At 45.9% G+C, this 21,083-nt stretch overlaps 1 protein-coding gene across 3 annotated transcripts in view; it reads left to right on the top strand.

Moving 5' to 3' along the window:
* The window catches only part of LOC115150767 (prickle-like protein 2), a 111,499-nt gene that overhangs the window by 87,697 nt on the left and 2,719 nt on the right, over positions 1-21,083 (top strand). For 2 of the 3 annotated variants that reach the window (XM_029694427.1, XM_029694429.1), the window contains 5 exons: positions 5,505-5,688; positions 11,567-11,680; positions 11,890-12,027; positions 13,685-13,888; positions 18,275-18,461. In XM_029694427.1, coding sequence (XP_029550287.1) covers positions 5,505-5,688; positions 11,567-11,680; positions 11,890-12,027; positions 13,685-13,888; positions 18,275-18,461 — 827 coding nt within the window. Of the gene's footprint in view, positions 1-34; positions 574-5,504; positions 5,689-11,566; positions 11,681-11,889; positions 12,028-13,684; positions 13,889-18,274; positions 18,462-21,083 lie in introns of those variants that run through there. The other variant, XM_029694428.1, reaches the window with a different exon arrangement.

Raw genomic sequence — 21,083 nt, 5'->3', positions numbered from 1 at the left:
ATCACCGTTGGTCGTTGGCATTCGGGAGGGAGGAGGTGGTGGTGCTGGCAAGGACAGCCAGGCACTCATTCAGCCAGGCACTCAGGCGAGTAAGTCGCTGCTCAGCACTCTGTATGGTTACGCACTAAAAGTCCCTGTGGAACATTTTTTTTACTTTCTAGGTTTCTGTTGCTGCTTCCAAAAGGATTGTTTTGGATTTGTTCGGAACGTACACATTTTAGGCTATTGCATTATCTCAACATAGGTGGACTAACTGTAGGGGTATTTGTGTACAACCACTTATTGTTTTTTTTTTATACGTATAGCTTTACTTCCAAGAATCCGTGCGCTTGTCGGATGTGTTTGCGGAGCAGCGTGACTAAAATACTCGCGGAGCGAGGGGGACAATAGTCTAGGAACATATTGCGGCTTCGCACGGACCAGAGAGTGAGAGTGCAGGATTCGTAAAACTGTGACGCATGAATAGTAGGCTAGCCTAGACTATGAAAAGGCTTGCAATGATTAAAGTGTGTTTGAAAATTACCATCACCGGAAGCAGAGCCGTGCTCTCCCTCTCACCTACTTTGTAATAAGGTAAGCAAAGCCGATATTCTACCCTTTGCTCCATTATTATGTATCAAGCTGTTATTGCGCAGTTGACAAGGCTATCTTTGCGCCCTGTTGTGTCCCAACCTTCACGACACTATCCATTTCGGTTTTTAACTTGTGGTTTTGTTCAGTGATTCTGCCCTCATGTGCATTTTACCAGTAAGCCTATGCTCTCGTGAGTCTTCTCACGTACCCCCCGTGGATAGGCCAAGTAACCCCAGGGGTCCTAGTTACCCCGGTTGGGAACCACTGGTTTAGTTTACGAGGAAGAAATGACAGAAAACTGCCAGCCTGGGTGAACTATTAATGCGGTTGAAAGGTCTTGTTGAAAGTGGATTTGATATTTTCTCACCGCAAGATAGGCTACATTTGTTGCCCGCTGTGTTCTACTGTGTAGCCTATGTGGCTCTCATGGTGTGCTCGATTAAAAATAAATAATCATATCAATATCAGTGGGCTATGAGTTTAAATGTATTTGACAATTAAGCGTTCATGGTTTAGAAGTAGGCTAAATGTTACCATTGCTGGTGCTACTACTTAGGAACGTATCATTCTTTAATAAAAAAAAAAAGTGTGTTCTCGCACGCAATAGTAGAAATAATCTCACTATCTTCACCTCTCATTCATAGGCTATCCTCTGTAATGGATGTGTTATTATACCCTTTCTCTTCTCTTCGTGGTGCGTGGTAAAAAACGAACCAGTGCCTTTCAGGGATTAGATTTTGTTGTGTTGCCTCTAATGGTCTGGCACTGGCCGGACGCGGGATTGATTGAGTCAGGATAGGTCATTTTGGATTCGCATATAAACGGATTTACTGGGGAATAATTGACACTCCAGCAGCTGGATACGAGTCCAGGGGTAATGGAAATATCAGGCTGTATTGCTCTGAAACATCTATACTACCGGTTGCCTCAATTCATAGGCAACCAACCATCTGTCTTGGATGCAAAAGGTCCGTTTTTGACCATCCATTTTCAACACCATGACATTTTTTAATTCCGTCCATTAGGCTACATTTAGACTAGTTGTGTTTGTCAGCTTTTCAAACTTGCTGATCATTTTACAGATGGTTTCCCCAATGACAGTTTGACAGTCTCTCATGAGATAACCATAGCAACAGTTCCATATGAGGACTGAAGTCTCAGGAGCCTGCCCTCTCTGTGACTTGCCATGCATATGTAGCAGTTACAGAACAAGTAAACACTTATGAATAATGAATATGATCTTCTGGTATGAAGCTGCTGTAGCTGAAAAGCATCATGCTCAGTTAGATGTTACATAACTCTAATCCTTGCTCACTTCCTGCACTTCCCACTCTAAATCTGCACATCACAAAGAGGCAGTGTAGAGAGATGACTGGCCTTTTCCCCCCAATCTACTTCTCTGAGACAAACTATGTTATGTGATAGTGTCCCGTGTGTGTGTGGCTGCTTATCATATTCTGTGTTGTCAGGTGCCTGTGTGTGTTGGAGAGAATGGATTGTGATTTATTGCGTCAGGTGGTCGCAGGGCTAATCTCCATTAGATGGAACATATTGGATCGAGTCACCAGTAATTAGCTGCTAATAACAAATGCCTTTGTTGAGTTTGATTCCTCTTCAGAATGTTGTGCAGTTCAGTGATTTTAAAACTGAACGTGCATGCTTCAATAAACGACCAAATTAGGCCAAACAAAGACTAAATACTTTGTTACTGTTTCCTTTGACACAGTACCATTTGCATGTTCAAGGGTTTTCAGGAATGTAATCTTAATAGCGCTGAATGGAAATGTTCATCTGATCTCAGAACAAAAGGCAGTTAAAAAAAGAAAGAATATGTCCTCCTCTTCTCCATGCAAAACAAAAGCAGCAGAGAAATCTTTCTGCTGCCGACCTCCAGCTGTTCCTCGAAACCTCTCCTCTGGGCTGCCGTTTAAACATGGTGTCTAATCTGTCCGGAATGATGCCATGAAAAGCAGCATTTGCTCTGGGAGCTACTCCAGAATGAGTCTGGGATGGGGTTCTTTTCGAATACCACATCAAGCCCTCTCAACTCCATGGCTGTTTTTCAGGAAGACGAGCATTGTGGATGTGTTGCACACTTTAGAGGAGGTGTTTACGACCTGAATGACAACTTACCCTATGGCAGATGTACCACCACCACTCAATCCAACCTGTTGAGGATTCCCTCAGTTGGCAGAGGATTTGTACCAGTACCTCAGAGGATTTGTACCAGTACCTCAGAGGATTTGTACTAGTCCGTAGGTGTTTAAAGAAATCCAGAGTGGTGAATAAATAATGCTTAATAAAATACAGTACGTATCTCTAGTCTAGTTAGAACTTGTTTGTGTGTGGGTCAGTCTAGTTTCTTGGGCATCGGTTTCACCAGTGGATTGAGCCTGTGCGGTTGGTGTGTCTACTGACTGTGCAGTGTGTCAGACTGTAGCTGTTTAACTTGGCTGTTGCCGGGGAGATGTGGAGGAGCGATGCGATGATTAACACTGCGGTGGTGAATGATTGTCTGCTTACATCAGTCTCAGGGATTATTGTCCTCTCGGATACCTTCCAGTCCGTAAAGGGTTCCTGCTGTGCTCTGGGAATGGAAGGCTTTACCTGCCCCAGGAGAGGAAAGGCTAGTCATGTTTAAAGGGGAAACCGTCTACTTAATTTACTTCGTTCTCCTCCCTTCGTGGAGGCGTTGGTGATGCACTTGTATTACCAGAGTACTCAATTCCCCCTAATTGAAGACGTGTAGATGACTAGTGTAACATGGGATAGTGTTTCAAGCTGGAAATCCCAGTCATGTGCAGCGTGTTGTAAATCAGAGGCTTAGGCCCTGGGCATATCTCTGCCAATTCTGAAGCAGGGAGATCAGATGTTTGGGAGGTGAATCACTGGACGATGTCCTCCATCTGGAGAGAGAGAGACTCATGGGTCTCACGGGACTCCAGCCCTCCTGCTCACATGCCCAGCTCAAAGACAAGGAGAAACATTGGCTTGGTGTTTTGTAAGGCCTCTGTCTGTATCATTTTAAAACAGAGACACTACTCTAACCAGGAATGCAGTGTCAAACACTCTCCTCCAGGCCCAATGTACTCCTCCAGGCTATATTTAAACCCCTATTGCTAAGCCTGCTCGCCACCAAAAAGGCAGAAGGAATCCGCTAGCATCAAGAGGAGTGGGAGATGTGTGTGTGTGTGTGGCATATTTATATAAAAAAAGTTTCTTTTGGCGTGGCTTCCTGAATCATCTCTCCTGTGTTCTAACGTACATTCGGTGTGTGTGTGTGTGTGTGTGTATGCGAGTATGTGTGTTTGTCTCCTGTTAATCACACATCCATTAGTAATGATGGGGGACTGCTGTATTGTAATGAGAGGACTCCGGATGCTTTAGCCCCAGGCTAGGTGTCCTACCTCTGGGATGGGCTGTTTAATTATCTATTCTCCTCCACTGTACGGATGGACTGCTTGTCAGAGAGCTGACGACTTAGTCTGTAAGGCCTGGCTCCATGTACTACTTACCACTTCCATCAGTATTCATAGATTAGATATCTTGGCATTTCAGTATATGTTGCTTTAATATTCATGGAGACTGCTCTCTGAAGCCAGTCGCCTCCAGGAGCTCAGGTAGATTGCCCTTGCCAAAGGATATTGAAGAAGCAGAGATCTGCCTATTAGACATGTACTCGACCCCAGACATGCATCACTAGTTTAACTATTTTTAACATGTCAGAAGGTTTTCCACTAACGTAATTGGGGAATCCATCTTTACAAAACCATGTGTCTTTTTTTGTTGTTCTCAATAGTAATCAGCCACCTCTCTATTTCACTTCACAATGCTCATTTAAATAACTGGTTAATAACAACCCAGTGCAGATGCAAATGTTTAGTTTGCCGTTTATAAAGGCAGAAACACTCTTTGGGTGGTGAGGCTGTATCAGGTGGTGTACCTAGCTAACTACACTGTTCCCAGTAAGAGCCTCTGTTTCTTTTTGCCGTTAAAGAGGCCTTAAGCCGCTGTTCTTCTGACCCTGTGCTGCCCACCAGGCGTCTGTCTGGATTATGGGTTAGGCTGCCTGAGGGGCAGCAGAGGAGGTTAGTGGATATGACCTGCAGGCTAACCCTGGTTACAGGGTCTGCTGACCAAACAGAGGACTTTCACCATGTTTGTCTGGGTGTAGCCTAGTTCACATCTTCAGTTTGTTCTGTTTTTAAGGGGGGGGGGGGGGGGGCACTAGTCACATATACTATGCTTAGACTGAAAAGGACATAAAAACGAAAGCGCCACACTCTTACAAACATTTGCAGTCGTTCTTCTGTATGCAAACAAAACGGATACCTTGTGTGGGCTTGTTAACCCGTTGTCTGGTTCTTGATGAATGAGAACAGAGTTTTATCCTGTCTGAGCATCTGAGACAGTTTGAAGGTAACCTTGTAAAGACAGGAGGAGAAATGTGTATTTACAGTACTGCTTTCCATCACTGTCAGTAGCTCGGCGAATCATTTCCTTAACCGGTTTGTCATTATGTCCTCACTCGCGTTACCTAGAGAATTGTGGGAGCTAGAATGTCTCCGAGATCCTTCTTCCTCGGTGAGACGCGCGGCAGGAAGCCTTGACATTTGAACCCTGGCCCTTGAACTATTGTGGAGTTTAAATATCACATGCTTCGTTGCTTTGCAATAGAAAACCCTCAAAACAAAGATAGACATCGAAAGAGTTCTGAACTCGACCCACATTTTGCCGTACGTACAAGACATATGTCCTGGTTGGCTAGCCACAGTGTTTAATATCACCATTCACGTGGACATGTGTCCACTCGAAGCTTGGCCTATGGATAACTGTTGATCACTTTTATCTTCCCTGAAGAAAGATCTGTGTCTACTGTAAGCTTTTATAACTCGTCGCTGACCTCTGCTCTCTGTCCCTGTGTCCTGTAGGAAGATCTGTGTCCATTGTAAGTGCAGGCTTGAGGAGCATGTGATGACAGCCGTGCCTCTGGAGATGGAGAAGACCGTCACTAAGCTGATGTATGACTTCCAGAGGAACTCCACCTCAGACGACGACTCAGGCTGCGCGCTGGAGGAGTATGCCTGGGTGCCCCCAGGGCTCAAACCTGAACAGGTATGAAAGATCGACACACCGGGGTGTAGGGTTTGATTTCCCTATTCCATCTCCTCTGTGTTGAATCAAAGTTTCATTCACCATCTTATGCTGCGTGTTTGGTGTTCAAGTAAGCCGATTTGGTTTACAAGGATTATAGGATGCCGGGTGTTGAATTAATATCTAATTCATTCTGCTTGCAAACTGTTTACTCGTGGTTTCACAAGCCCGTTGTTGACTTTGTTAGGCTGGGATATGCAGAAACACATCACATGGCCTGTGAGCATCCAAGAAAAACCATCTTCACAAGGCTCTTGTGTACTGAAGGTGTGCGTGTGTGGGAGTTTTTATTGGACAATGAAACCTTTATACATATGAGTTTCATTTTCTTGATGAACTGAAAGCAAGCCTTATTGCCTGTGCAATGGGGTGGTCAATACGCTGTTAACTCATCCCCCATTTCAGTTGCGCAAGGCTGAGCACAGCCATTTTTCATCCCCGAGGGTCACGTGACCTCCAGTCAATTACGCTCCACTTTAAAAAAGCAGCAGAACACCGGCCTGCCAAACTGGAGACTGAAGAGGATAGACTGACTGATAGCTTTCCAAAGCAGTAGGGCAGTGAGACTGTGAATGTTGCCGTTAAAGGAGAGGCTTTGCATTGAGGAAAAAGGCTATAGTTTGTAGGATTTACTGCGGGTTGCATAATTATGTACATTGAATTTCCACGTATACAGTTAAGCTCTTCCAAACCTGACGTACAAGTCAGTCGAGTCATAGAAATGTGTTTTTTTGACCTTGCACGGCGGGGGGAGGAGACTTTTCAACGCCCTGCCCAGCCACAGAGGGAGATGGTGAATACCACCAGTTAATCTGTACAATCTGAGCTCCATCCAGGTGTAGGTTTCTCCTCAGGGACACAGTCCCACTGCTCCATCAGGAGGAGCCTGCTATTCAGTCTACACTGGTGTCAAGTCACCATTCTGTAACTACGGATTTTAGCAGTCCACAAAGACTGTGGGAATAACTAAACGTGATTTCCCCTTGTTCTGTAATGAATGTCTGGATTCGTGCAGTAACACAATTGTATTAGCAATGTGAAACAAAGAATTTCAGCTGCAGTCCAACTACAATAATCATGTTTTTGTTGTCTCTGAAACCAGGTATCAGAGTTTATTGGTTTTTAATTCATAGGGAACTGAGTTTCCTGAACATTGCTTTTACTCTTTTTTTTTAATAGGACTGCCATTATTGGCTGTTCTGGTCTCAGGAAGGCCCAGCCAATATTCTCTCTCTCTCTCTGTCTCTCTCTGTCTCGCTGTCTCTCTGTCTCTCTGTCTCTCTGTCTCTCTGTCTCTCTGTCTCTCTGTCTCTCTGTCTCTCTGTCTCTCTGTCTCTCTGTCTCTCTCTCTCTCTCTCTCTCTCTCTCTCTCTCTCTCTGTCTCTCTCTGTCTCTCTCTGTCTCTCTCTGTCTCTCTCTGTCTCTCTCTGTCTCGCGCTGTCTCTCTCTCGCTCTCTCTCTCGCTGTCTCTCTCTCTCTCGCTGTCTCTCTCTCGCTGTCTCTCTCTCCCTCTCTCTCTCTCTCGCTGTCTCTCTCTCTCTCGCTCTCTCTCGCTCTCGCTCTCTCTCGCTCTGTCTCGCTCTCTCTCGCTCTGTCTCTCTCTCTCGCTCTGTCTCTCTCGCTCTCTCTCTCTCTCTCTCGCTCTGTCTCTCTGTCTCTCGCTCTCTCGCTCTGTCTCTCTCTCTCTCTCTCTCTCGCTCTGTCTCGCTCTCTCTCGCTCTGTCTCTCTCTCTCGCTCTGTCTCTCTGTCTCTCTCTCTCTCGCTCTGTCTCTCTGTCTCTCTCTCTCTCGCTCTGTCTCTCTCTCTCTCGCTCTGTCTCTCTCTCTCTCTCTCGCTCTGTCTCTCTCTCTCTCTCTCTCTCTCTCTCTCTCTCGCTCTGTCTCTCTCTCTCTCTCTCGCTCTGTCTCTCTCTCTCTCTCGCTCTGTCTCTCTCTCTCTCTCACTCTGTCTCTCTCTCTCTCTCGCTCTGTCTCTCTCTCGCTCTGTCTCGCTCTCTCTCTCTCTCTCTCGCTCTGTCTCTCTCTCTCTCTCGCTCTGTCTCTCTCTCTCTCTCTCTCTCGCTCTGTCTCTCTCTCTCGCTCTGTCTCTCTCTCTGTCTCTCTCTCTCTCTCTCTCTCTCTCTCTCTCTCGCGCTGTCTCGCGCTGTCTCTCTCTCGCTGTCTCTCTCTCGCTCTCTCTCTCGCTGTCTCTCTCTCGCTGTCTCTCTCTCTCTCTCTCGCTGTCTCTCTCTCGCTGTCTCTCTCTCTCTCTCTCGCTGTCTCTCTCTCGCTGTCTCTCTCTCTCGCTGTCTCTCTCGCTCTCGCTCTCTCTCGCTCTGTCTCGCTCTCGCTCTCTCTCGCTCTGTCTCTCTCTCTCGCTCTGTCTCTCTCGCTCTCTCTCTCTCTCTCGCTCTGTCTCTCTCTCGCTCTGTCTCTCTCTCTCTCGCTCTCTCGCTCTGTCTCTCTCTCTCTCTCTCTCGCTCTCTCTCGCTCTCTCTCGCTCTCTCTCGCTCTGTCTCTCTCTCTCGCTCTGTCTCTCTCTCTCTCGCTCTGTCTCTCTCTCTCTCTCGCTCTGTCTCTCTCTCTCTCTCTCTCTGTCTCTCTCTCTCTCTCTCGCTCTGTCTCTCTCTCTCTCTCTCGCTCTGTCTCTCTCTCTCTCTCTCGCTCTGTCTCGCTCTGTCTCTCTCTCGCTCTGTCTCGCTCTGTCTCTCTCTCGCTCTGTCTCGCTCTCTCTCTCTCTCTCGCTCTGTCTCTCTCTCTCTCGCTCTCTCTCGCTCTGTCTCTCTCTCTCTCTCTCTCTCTCGCTCTGTCTCTCTCTCTCTCTCTCGCTCTGTCTCTCTCTCTCTCTCTCTCTCGCTCTGTCTCTCTCTCTCTCTCTCTCTCTCTCTCGCTCTGTCTCTCTCTCTCTCTCTCTCTCTCGCTCTGTCTCTCTCTCTCTCTCTCTCTCTCGCTCTGTCTCTCTCTCTCTGTCTCTCTCTCTCTCTCTCTCTCTCTCTCTCTCTCTGTCTCTCTCTCTCTCTCTCTCTCTGTCTCTCTCAATGTCAGAGCTAATAAAATGTAAGGAAGTTGCCAGGATACGGGAAGTTGAGACCAAATATGTTACTAAAGCAGCCATTACTGATGTCTCTGCTGTTGAAGAGGCAGATCACGCAGTGTCACAAGAGATAGGGAAGAATCTGCTTTTGTCATCCAAGAGGAAATTCAATCTTAAGCTTTTATTATGTCATGCTTTTGTAGATGTAAAGATAACCTTTACACTTACATTAAAGGAAATGGCAGTCTGTTACCATTTATTGTACTTTGGAATGGCAGTCCTCCCTTCTTGCCCATGTGTGGCAGGCTGTTGCCATGGTGTTTTGTTAAAGTGTGATATGTCCAATAAACACTCACTGTTGCTTGTTATAGTGTGTCAGGATTGGTCTTTGGTTGTGTCCTAGACGCTGTCAGTGTCTCCCGTGAACAGAGATGAAAAACAGCTGTGAGGGGAGGTTGGTTTCTAACATAAACCCTGCTATTAGATTTATCCTTTAAAAGCTGTATATTCTCTGTACAATTAGAGAGGAGATTCAATCTGAGGCCATTTACACTGAACAAAAATATAAACGCAACATGTTAAGTGTTTCATGAGCTGAAGTAAAAGATCCCAGAAAGGTTCCATACGCACAAAAAGCTTATTTCTCTCCGATTCTGTGCACTAATTTGTTTACATCCTTGTTAGTGAGACATTTCTCCTTTACCAAGATAAACCATCCACCTGACAGGTGTGGCATATCAAGAAGCTGATTAAACAGCATGATCATTACACAGGTGCACCTTGTGCTGGGGACAATAAAAGGCCACTCTAAAATGTGCAGTTGTGTCACAAAACACAATGCCACAGATGTCTAAAGTTTTTAGGGAGCGTGCAGGAATGTTCTCCAGAGCTATTGCTAGAGAATGGAATGTTAATTTCTCGACTATAAGCCGCCTATAACATCGTTTTAGAGTATTTGGCACTAATTCCAACCGGCCTCACAACTGCAGACCACGTGTAACCACGCCAGCCCAGGACCTCCACATCCAGCTATTTCACCTGTGGGATCATCTGGGAACAGCCACCCGGACAGCTGATGAAACTGTGGGTTTGCACAACCGAAGAATTTCTGCACAAACTGTCAGAAGCCGTCTTATGGAGGCTCATCTGCGTGCTCGTCATCCTCAGCAGGGTCCTGACCTGACTGCAGTTTGGTTTCGTAACCGACTTCAGTGGGCAAATGCTAACCTTCAGTGGCCAATAGCACGCTGAAGAAGTGTGCTCTTCATGGATGAATCCCGGTGTCTACTGTACCGGGCAGATGGACACGAACACAATTGCTTTTTATTGATGGCAATTTGAATGCACAGAGATACTGTGATGAGATCCTGAGGCCCATTGTTGTGCCATTCATCCGCCACCATCACCTCATGTTTCAGTATGATAATGCACAGCCCGAGGCATAAGGATCTGTACACAATTCCTGGAAGCTAAAAATGTCCCAGTTCTTCCATGGCCTGCATACTCACCAGACATGTCATCCATTGAGCACGTTTGGGATGCTCTGGATCGACGTGTACGGCAGCGTGTTCCAGTTCCCGGCTAATATCCATCAACTTCGCACAGCCCTTGAATAGGGGTGGGACATCATTCCACAGGTCAGTCTATAGTCTGATCAACTCTATGTGAAGGAGATGTGTCACGCTGCAGGAGGGAAATGGTCACACCAGATACTGACTAATGAATTTATTTAAATTGACTGATTTCCTTATATGAACTGTAACTCAGTAAAATCTTTGAAATTGTTGCATGTTGCCTCTATATTTTTGTTCAGTGTAGTTTCTATGGCCCTAATTACGATGATTATTATTATTATTATCCCAATCTGCTCATCCTTACTGGCTCTGGGGGGGGTTGGTGTGTGTGTGTGTGTGTGTGTGTGAGAGAGACCGTTTCTCAGTGCACCTCGTTATTTCCAAGAATCACAGATTTGCTGTCATAGAACATGTTGCAGAGTTTTTGTTTAAGTTTGGACATCAGAGGCTTTCAATATCTATATATTTGTTGTTGTTTTGTAGCAGTGAATAAATGCAGAAGGCTTCTTCATTATTCAGGGATATCCATATTGTTTTGGTGGCAGGCCCTTGGTACCGCACCCAAGGACAAAGCTGACAGGTTCCAGTCCAAAGATCCATTCATTAGATAGATGGGCCATTAAAATTGGCTACCTGTGGCCCTGTGGTCAGCACATATTAATTGCCTCTCCTGTACTTCTGGCGCCCTAATCTCTCCATCCCTCTCTCTCTTTCCCTCTTCTGGCGCTCGATGCTCCTGAAATCATGGCCATTGATGAACACTGGTCCCGAATTTATGCTTTCCCCACCGTGTAACTCTGAAAGACGAATACATTTCACCAAGATGGCATTCATTGTTGGCCGGCATAATGTAAAGAATGTAGCAGTCATTTTGAAAAGCGAGATGAGCGTTAAGCCTCTGTCTGACACACACACGGTTAATTACTGTAATGTGTGTGTATGTACTGTATATGTATGTTCCTGTGGAAGGGGTTTCAAGTGGTAGTAACCACTTTTGGTTACTAAATGATTCCATATGTGTTTATTTCATAGAGTTGATGTCTTCACTATTATTCTACAATGTAGAAAATAATAAAAATAAATAAGAACACTTGAATGAGTAGGTGTGTCCAAACTTTTGACATTTTCTTCCTTACTCCTATAGCCTACAGGGTTCCAATACATGTTAATTTGCCACTTATGGGCCAATCTCTGTACCATGTCACTAGTATTAGTGGTAGTGGTCTGACCAGCCCTGGTCTCTCTCCGTCAGGTTCATCACTACTACAGCTCCCTGCCCGAGGACAAGGTTCCCTATGTGAACAGCCCAGGAGAGAAGCACCGCATCAAACAGCTCCTCCATCAGCTGCCCCCCCATGACAATGAGGTGAGACCCTTATCCCTCCTCCCATCTGCCCCCCGCCCCCCGGGCACCCTTATCCCTCCTCCCGTCTGCCCCCCGGGCACACACATATTGGGAAGGGGGCATTTGTCACCGTGACATCTTAACTCTCTAGTGTCTCTAACTCTGGATCATTTGTGTTTGTCTCTGCAGCCCTCTATTACATGTTGATTAATCTCTGTGTGTTTTTCCAGGTGCGTTACTGTAACACTTTGGACGATGAAGAGAAGAGGGAGCTCAAACTCTTCAGTAACCAACGGAAACGGGAGAATCTGGGCCGCGGCAATGTGAGACCATTTCCCGTGACGATGACTGGAGCGATCTGTGAGCAGGTACGGTAACTCCGGTGGGAATGGGATTGGTTCACTCACAGGCGCTCACACGAGAAGGGCAGAGGTAGGACAGACACACGGTAGAGGTTATACAGGGGTGGCCATAGTTGGATGGATATGATAGAAATGCGCGTATAGCCATCTCTCACACGAAAAAACACATTACAAAAGTGATCAAAGAAAATACTGTATAGGCGAAGGACTCGCCTTTCTTTTGTGGTAGAATCTGACAGTGACATTTCTGTCTTTTATTGTGATTCACCCCGTGAAGAACTCAGCTGACATTTTAAAAGAAGCTGATAAAATGGAGCCTCACATTCAAGTCATGACCCAGCCTCTCAACTGTGGTAGATTTGCCTGTCTGCCTGTCTGTGCTTTCCCTCATCTCTCCCAGTAGCTTGGCCAGAACCGATGTCACACTGACACACTGATGCCTTATAGGATCCTTGATGCTGTGTTTTTGATCCTAACTCTTCACCTTATGTTATACTGTGCCTTGGAACGTACATTCCAGATTCAATCTCCTGAAGGTACATCGCAGTCTAGATAAACAAATCTTGATATTGCTTTAGTCTACACATTGTTTTCATTCAGAAACACACTCAGCCCCCAGTCATTCCCTTACTGACCTGAGGCAGTTCTGCAGTGCTCTGTTATGCTTATGCCCTGTTTGTATCCATGTTTTACTCACTGGGTTTCTTGCTAAGCAGACAACAACAGGAGTGAGTGTGTGAGGAAACAGGATGTTCTAAGGGTGTGTATTGATTGAATTCCCTCCCCTGGCTGACCTCTATGCGTAACAGGTCTGTGTGCCAGTTAGATCATCTGATTCTCTTCTCTCCTTTTCTGTCTCTGTCCCACCCCTCTAAATGTCCCTCTGTCTCCTTCACACTCTCCCCCTCCTTTCTCTCCTCCCTACCATCTCTCAACGTCTCGCCCCCTCATTCCCACTCCCTGTACCTTTCTCCTCTTCAAATCTTCCTCTCCCTGCTTCCTTTTTCTCTTCTCTACCATCTCTCTATCTCTCCTCTGCCATCTCTCTCTCTCTCCTCTGCCATCTCTCTCTCTCTCCTCTGCCATCTCTCTCTCTCTCCTCTGCCATCTCTCTCTCTACCATCTCTCTCTCTCCCCTCTACCATCTCTCTCTCTCTCTTTCTCTCTCTCTCTCTTTCTCTCTTTCTCTCTCCTCTACCACCTCTCTCTCTCCTCTACCATCTCTCTCTCTCCTCTACCATCTCTCTCTCTCCTCTACCATCTCTCTCTCTCCTCTACCATCTCTCTCTCTCTCCTCTACCATCTCTCTCTCTCCTCTACCATCTCTCTCTCTCTCCTCTACCATCTCTCTCTCTCTCCTCTACCATCTCTCTCTCTCTCCTCTACCATCTCTCTCTCTCTCCTCTACCATCTCTCTCTCTCTCCTCTACCATCTCTCTCTCTCTCCTCTACCATCTCTCTCTCTCTCCTCTACCATCTCTCTCTCTCTCTCTCCTCTACCATCTCTCTCTCCTCTACCATCTCTCTCTCTCTCTCTCCTCTACCATCTCTCTCTCCTCTACCATCTCTCTCTCCTCTACCATCTCTCTCCTCTCTTTTTTTTCCTCTCTCTATCTCTCTCTCTATCTCTCTCTATCTCTCTCTCTATCTCTCTATCTCCCAGTGTGGGGGGCAGATAAACGGAGGTGACATTGCAGTGTTTGCGTCGCGGGCGGGCCACGGCGTGTGTTGGCACCCTGGCTGCTTCGTGTGCAGCATGTGTGATGAGCTGCTGGTGGACCTCATCTACTTCTACCAGGAAGGGAAGATCTACTGTGGTCGGCACCACGCAGAGAGACTCAAACCACGCTGCTCCGCCTGCGACGAGGTAGGAACAGATCCTGCTAAACACACACACGCACACAAATCACATTGTATTGGTCACATGCGCTGAATACAACAGGTGTAGACTTTACAGTGAAATGTTTACTTATGAGCCCATTCCCAAAAGTGCAGAGTTAAAAAGTAAGACAAATATTTGCTAAATTAAAAAAATCAATAGTAACACAAAACAATAGCGACGCTATATAAACTCAGCAAAAAAAAGAAATGACCCTTTTTCAGGACCCTGTCTTTCAAAGATAATTTGTAAAAATCCAAATAACTTCACAGATCTTCTTTGTAAAGGGTTTAAACACTGTTTCCCATGCTTGTTCAATGAACCATAAACAATGAACATGCACCTGTGGAACGGTCGTTAAGACACTAACAGCTTACAGACTGTAGGCAATTAAGGTTACAGTTATGAAAACCTAGTACACTAAAGAGGCCTTTCTACTGACTCTGAAAAACACCAAAAGAAAGATGCCCAGGGTCCCTGCTCATCTGCGTGAACGTGCCTTAGGCATGCTGCAAGGAGGCATGAGGACTGCAGATGTGTCCAGGGCAATAAATTGCAATGTCAATACTGTGAGACGCCTAAGACATCGCTACAGGGAGACAGGACGGACAGCTGATCGTCCTCCCAGTGGCAGACCACGTGTAACAACACCCGCACAGGATCGGTACATCCGAACATCACACCTGTGGAACAGGTACAGGATGGCAACAACAACTGCCTGAGTTACACCAGGAACGAAAAATCCCTCCATCAGTGCTCAGACTGTCCGCAATAGGCTGAGAGAGGCTGGACTGAGGGCTTGTAGGCCTGTTGTAAGGCAGATCCTCAACAGACATCACTGACAACAATGTTGCCTATGGGCACAAATCCACCGTCGCTGGACCAGACAGGACTGGCAAAAAGTGCTCTTCACTGACAAGTCGCGATTTTGTCTCACCAGGGGTGATGGTCGGATTTGCGTTCATCGTCGAAGGAATAAGTGTTACACCGAGGCCTGTACTCTGGAGCGGGATCGATTTGGAGGTGGAGGATCCGTCATGGTCTGGGGTGGTGTGTTACAGGGAAGATATCCTCCTCCCTCATGTGGTACCCTTCCTGCAGGCTCATCCTGACATGACCCTCCAGCATGACAATGCCACCAGCCATACTGCTCGTTCTGTGCGTGATTTCCTGCAAGACAGGAATGTCAGTGTTCTGCCATGGCCAGCGAAGAGCCAGGATCTCAATCCCATTGAGCACGTCTGGGACCTGTTGGATCGGAGGGTGAGGGCTAGGGCCATTCCCCCCAGATATATCTGGGAACCTGCAGGTGCCTTGGTGGAAGAGTGGGGTAACATCTCACAGCAAGAACTGGCAACTCTGGTTCAGTCCATGAGGAGGAGATGCACTGCAGTACTTAATGCAGCTGGAGGCCACACCAGATACTGACTGTTACTTTTGATTTTGACCCCCACTTTGTTCAGGGACAGATTATTCAATTTCTGTTAGTCACATGACTGTGGAACTTGATCAGTTTGTCTCAGTTGTTGAATTTTGTTATGTTCATACAAATATTTACACATGTTAAGTTTGCTGAAAATAAACGCAGTTGACAGTGAGAGGACGTTTCTTTTTTTGCTGAGTTTACAAGGAGTACCAGTACAGTGTCAATGTGCAGGGGTACGAAGTAGTTGAGGTAATACAGTATGTAGGGGTAAAAGTGACTAGGCAATCAGGATAGAGTAGCAGCAGTGTGTGGGGCATCAGTGTGAGTGTTGGAGTGTTGGCGTGTCAGTGTATGAGTGTAGTGTGTGTATGAGTGTAGTGTGTGTATGAGTGTAGTGTGTGTATGAGTGTAGTGTGTATGAGTGTAGTGTGTGTATGAGTGTAGTGTGTGTATGAGTGTAGTGTGTGTATGAGTGTAGTGTGTGTATGAGTGTAGTGTGTGTATGAGTGTAGTGTGTGTATGAGTGTAGTGTGTATGAGTGTAGTGTGTATGAGTGTGAGTGTAGTGTGTATGAGTGTCGGAGTGTCAGTGTAGTGTGTCAGTGTGTATGAGTGTCGGAGTGTCAGTGTAGTGTGTCAGTGTGTATGAGTGTCGGAGTGTCAGTGTAGTGTGTCAGTGTGTATGAGTGTCGGAGTGTCAGTGTAGTGTGTCAGTGTCTATGAGTGTCGGAGTGTCAGTGTAGTGTGTGTATGAGTGTGTGGGTAGAGTCTAGTGAGTGTGCATAGAGTCAGTGCAAAACAATTAATATGAGTGAATAAATAAATTAGGTGGTCAATGTAAATAGTCCTGGTAGCCATTTGATGAACTGTTCAGCAGACTTATTGCCCAGGAGTAGAAGCTGTTTGTGCCTTTTGGTTCCAGACTTGGCGCTCCAGTACCTCATGTTGTGCGGAAGCAGAGAGAACAGTCTATGACTTGGGTGACTGGAGTCTTTGACAATTTTTAGGGCCTTCCTCTGACACCGCCTGGTAAAGAGGTCCTGGATGGCAGGGAGTTCGGCCCCAGTGATGTACTGGGCCATACGCACTACCCTCTGTAGCACCTTACAGCCGGATGCCGAGCAGTTGCCATACCAAACGGTGATGCAGCCCGTCAAGATGCTCTTAATGGTGCAGCTGTGTAACTTTTTGAGGATCTGAGGGCCCATGCCAAATATTTGCAGCCTCCTGAGGGGGAAGAGACATTGTCGTGCCCTCTTCACGACTATGTTGGTGTGTTTGGACCATGATGGGTCCTTAGTGATGTGGACACAGAGGAACTTGAAGCTCTCAATCCGCTCCACTACAGCTCGTCGATGTGAATGGGGGTGTGCTCGGTCCTCCGTTTCCTGTAGTCCACAATAAGCGCCTTTTGTCTTGCCCACGTTGAGGGAGAGGTTGTTGTCCTGGCACCACACTTCCAGGTCTCTGAGCTCCCTATAGGCTGTCTCATTGTTGTCGGTGATCAGGCCTGCCATTGTCGTCATCAGGAAACTATGATGGTGTTGGAGTTGTCCGCAGCCACACAGTCGTGGGTGAACAAAGCATGTGTGTCCATGTATACTGCTGATACAACCATATACGCATCAGCAACCACAGCTAATGAAGTCACTGTAACCCTTAACAAAGAGTTGCAGTCTGTTTTGGAATGGGTGGCTAGTAATAAACTGGTCCTGAACATCTCTAAAACTAAGAGCATTGTATTTGGTACAAATCATTCCTTAAGTGCTAGACCTCAGCTGAATCTGGTAATGAATGGTGTGGCTGTTGAACAAGTTGAGGAGACTAAATGACTTGGTGTTACCTTAGATTGTAAACTGTCATGGTCAAAACATATAGATTCAATGTTTGGAAAGAGGTCTTGCTTTTTTGACACCACACTCCAAGAAGCAACTCCTGTAGGCTCTAGTTTTATCTTATTTTGATTATTGTCCATTCATATGGTCAAGCGCAGCAAGAAAAATCTGCAGCTGGCCCAGAACAGAGCCGCATGTCTTCATTGTAATCAGAGGTATAATATTAGTACTATGCATGTCAGTCTCTCTTGGCTTAGAGTTGAGGAAAGACTGACTGTGTCACTTCTTGGTTTTATAAGAAACGTGTTGGAAATTCCAAATTGATTGCATAGTTATCTTACACACAGCACTGACACACACATTTACCCCACCAGGGGCCTTTTTACAGTCTCCCGGTCCAGAACAAATTACGTACAGTATTATACAGGGCCATGAGTGCATGTAACTCTCTTCCATCTCATATAGCGCAAGTGAACAGCAATCCTGGTTTAAAAAAATCTAATAAAGCAACACTTGAAGTCGTCACAGCACAACGCCTCTCCCCATGTGACCTACTTGTTGTGTGTTTGTACTAACATGTATGTGGAACTGATAGATGCAAACACACTACATGTTAATGTTTTTAAATATATGTCAATTGTAAAGTTTTTCGTTATGTGCCGGACCCCAGTAATCCTCTCTGAGACTCAAACATGTCTAGGCCTTCCCATACTCATCCACATTTATAACAGAAGTACAACTAACAGTATATTGACTACTATAAGGGCTAGCGACACTAACTGCCATGCGAACAGTAGAGGATTTCAACATAGGCCTCCTCTGTTTTCCTATCATGTGTCTTGAAATGCACTGCTATAACATGGGAATAGTTAAACATTGATTTTCAGTAGATCTCCATACACATGATCCCAAAGAGGGGACAGAGTTGACGGTGTAATACAGTAGGACAGTGTCTGTCAGTATGGGGGAGGGATAGAGAGAGGGCTACAGTAGCAGGCAGCCAGACCTTTGAGTCTTTGTCCTGTCATTCTCTGTAATATGGTGAGCAGGGCCTTGCCTCAGAGAAAAGCAGCATGATAAATGATACCGTCCTCATCCCTGTCTCTGTCTGTAGATCATCTTTGCGGACGAGTGCACGGAGGCGGAGGGCAGGCACTGGCACATGAAGCACTTCTGCTGTTTCGAGTGTGAGACGGTGCTGGGCGGCCAGCGGTACATCATGAAGGAGGGCCGGCCCTACTGCTGCAGCTGTTTCGAGTCCCTCTACGCCGAGTACTGTGACTCCTGTGGGGAACACATCGGTACGCCACGCACCCACCCCATCCACCAGAGCCAACGCAGGGCCCTAGATCCAACAACACGAGCCCTAATCTAGAGAGCCAGAGCACTGGCATACGTCAAGCAAGACAAATAGGACTCTATTTCAGCTGCAAGATTTCAGTAATGTTAAGAAGAACAGAGGAATGACCTGGATTTAGCTTGGAGAAACATTTCAGGGAGAAATATGCATGGCTGCAAAGATTACATGCTTTTAATAGAATTTAACCGTGTCTATGATTTAACGCAACACTGGCATGCAGATACCTCACGGCACGGATACAAGTAGCGTCTTTTAAAACAGACTAGATGAGCTCAACAGCGTTTTCACAAAGGGGAAAAAGATCGGTGCGTGAACAATGTCAAATGTATTCAGTAGATATACATTTTCTTAAGGTCCTTTGCTGTACGTTAACCAAGCCCGTTCTGAGCAGGACGACTTGTCACAGGGTAAACATAGCGCCTAAACACCAGTGGGGCCAGTGCCACCTCTGTGCTTTCCTCTCAGTCCAGAGAGCCGCTTGCTTATCCCTCAACAGGATCCCCAGCTGTGATCTGGCACGGCCCTCAGCAAACAGACATGCAGCTCTGTAATTATTTGTTATACAGGATACAGAAAGTATTTGAGTAATACTGATTATAAATTGAAACCATCAGAAACCATTTTAAACCAGATGGCAGCCATTACCCGAGGACTGTTCTCCCCTGCAACTGCAAACATTCTTAAAATGCAATGCATGTTACATAATGAGTTTACCCCTAAACTCAGCTAAGTGTTGTAGCCCCAGGGCCTTTCTTCACTCAGGTTTACTTAGAACTTCCAACTCATTTCCTATTAAAATGGAGTTGGAACATTTTCCAGTTTATGGACGATATCTATATCTTTTGATAAGGGAGTTCTCCCTCTAGAGTATTTAGCTGATATTTTGTATTTGATTAGCCTTAATTTGCCTTATTTCCACAGTGATTAGTCTTGATGGTTCTCTGTTGCAGGCATTGACTCATTACAGAGCAAAAGAGTAAAGATTGTGTCCTTTTCATAAACATTTTGGCTTATAGTGGGGGGGAAAAGTATTTGATCCCCTGCTGATTTTCTACGTTTGCCCACTTACAAAGAAATGATCAGTCTATAATTTTAATAGTAGGTTTATTTGAACAGTGAGAGACAGAATAACAACAAAAAAATCCAGAAAAACGCATGTCAAAAATGTTATAAAATGATTTACATTTTAATGAGGGAAATAAGTATCTGACCCCTCTGCAAAACATGACTTAGTACTTGGTGGCAAAACCCTTGTCGGCAATCACAGAGGTCAGGCGATTCTTGTAGTTGGCCACCAGGTTTGCACACATCTCAGGAGGGATTTTGTCCCACTCCTCTTTGCAGATCTTCTCCAAGTCATGAAGGTTTCGAGGCTGACGTTTGGCAAGTCGAACCTTCAGCTCCCTCCACAGATTTTCTATGGGATTAAGGTCTGGAGACTGGCTAGGCCACTCCAGGACCTTAATGTGCTTCTTCTTGAGCCACTCCTTTGTTGCCTTGGCTGTGTGTTTTGGCTCATTGTCATGCTGGAATACACATCCACGACCCATTTTCAATGCCCTGGCTGAGGGAAGGAGGTTCTCACCCAAGATTTGACGGTACATGGCCCTGTCCATCGTCCCTTTGATGCGGTGAAGTTGTCCTGTCCCCTTAGCAGAAAAACACCCCCAAAGCATAATGTTTCCACCTCCATGTTTGACGGTGGAGATGGCGTTCTTGGGGTCATAGGCAGCATTCCTCCTCCTCCAAACACGGCGAGTTGAGTTGATGTCAAAGAGCTCCATTTTGGTCTCATCTGACCACAACACTTTCCCCAGTTGTCCTCTGAATCATTCAGATGTTCATTGGCAAACTTCAGACGGGCATGTATATGTATTCTTGAGCAGGGGGACCTTGCGGGTGCTGCAGGATTTCAGTCCTTCACGGCGTAGTGTGTTACCAATTGTTTTCTTGGTGACTATGGTCCCAGCTGCCTTGAGATCATTGACAAGATCCTCCCGTGTAGTTCTGGGCTGATTCCTCACCGTTCTCATGATCATTGCAACTCCACGAAGTGAGATCTTGCATGGAGCCCCAGGCCGAGGGATATTGACAGTTCTTTTGTGTTTCTTCCATTTGCGAATAATCACACCAAATGTTGTCACCTTCTCACCAAGCTGCTTGGCGATGGTCTTGTAGCCCATTCCAGACTTGTGTAGGTCTACAATCTTGTCCCTGACATACTTGGAGAGTTCTTTGGTCTTGGCCATGGTGGAGAGTTTGGAATCTGATTGATTGATTGCTTCTGTGGACAGGTGTCTTTTTTACAGGTAACAAACTGCGGTTAGAAACACTCCCTTTAAGAGTGTGCTCCTAATCTCAGCTCGTTACCTGTATAAAAGACTCCTGGGAGCCAGAAATCTTTCTGATTGAGAGGGGGTCAAATACTTATTTCCCTCATTAAAATGCAAATCAATTTATAACATTTCTGGCATGCGTTTTTCTGGATATTTTTTTGTTATTCTGTCTCTCACTGTTCAAATAAACCTACCATTAAAATTCTAGACTGATCCTTTCTTTGTCA

Source organism: Salmo trutta, chromosome 16 (assembly GCF_901001165.1).
Source record: "Salmo trutta chromosome 16, fSalTru1.1, whole genome shotgun sequence".
NCBI classification, from domain to species: domain Eukaryota; kingdom Metazoa; phylum Chordata; class Actinopteri; order Salmoniformes; family Salmonidae; genus Salmo; species Salmo trutta.
This window is presented reverse-complemented; position numbering and strand designations above follow the sequence as displayed.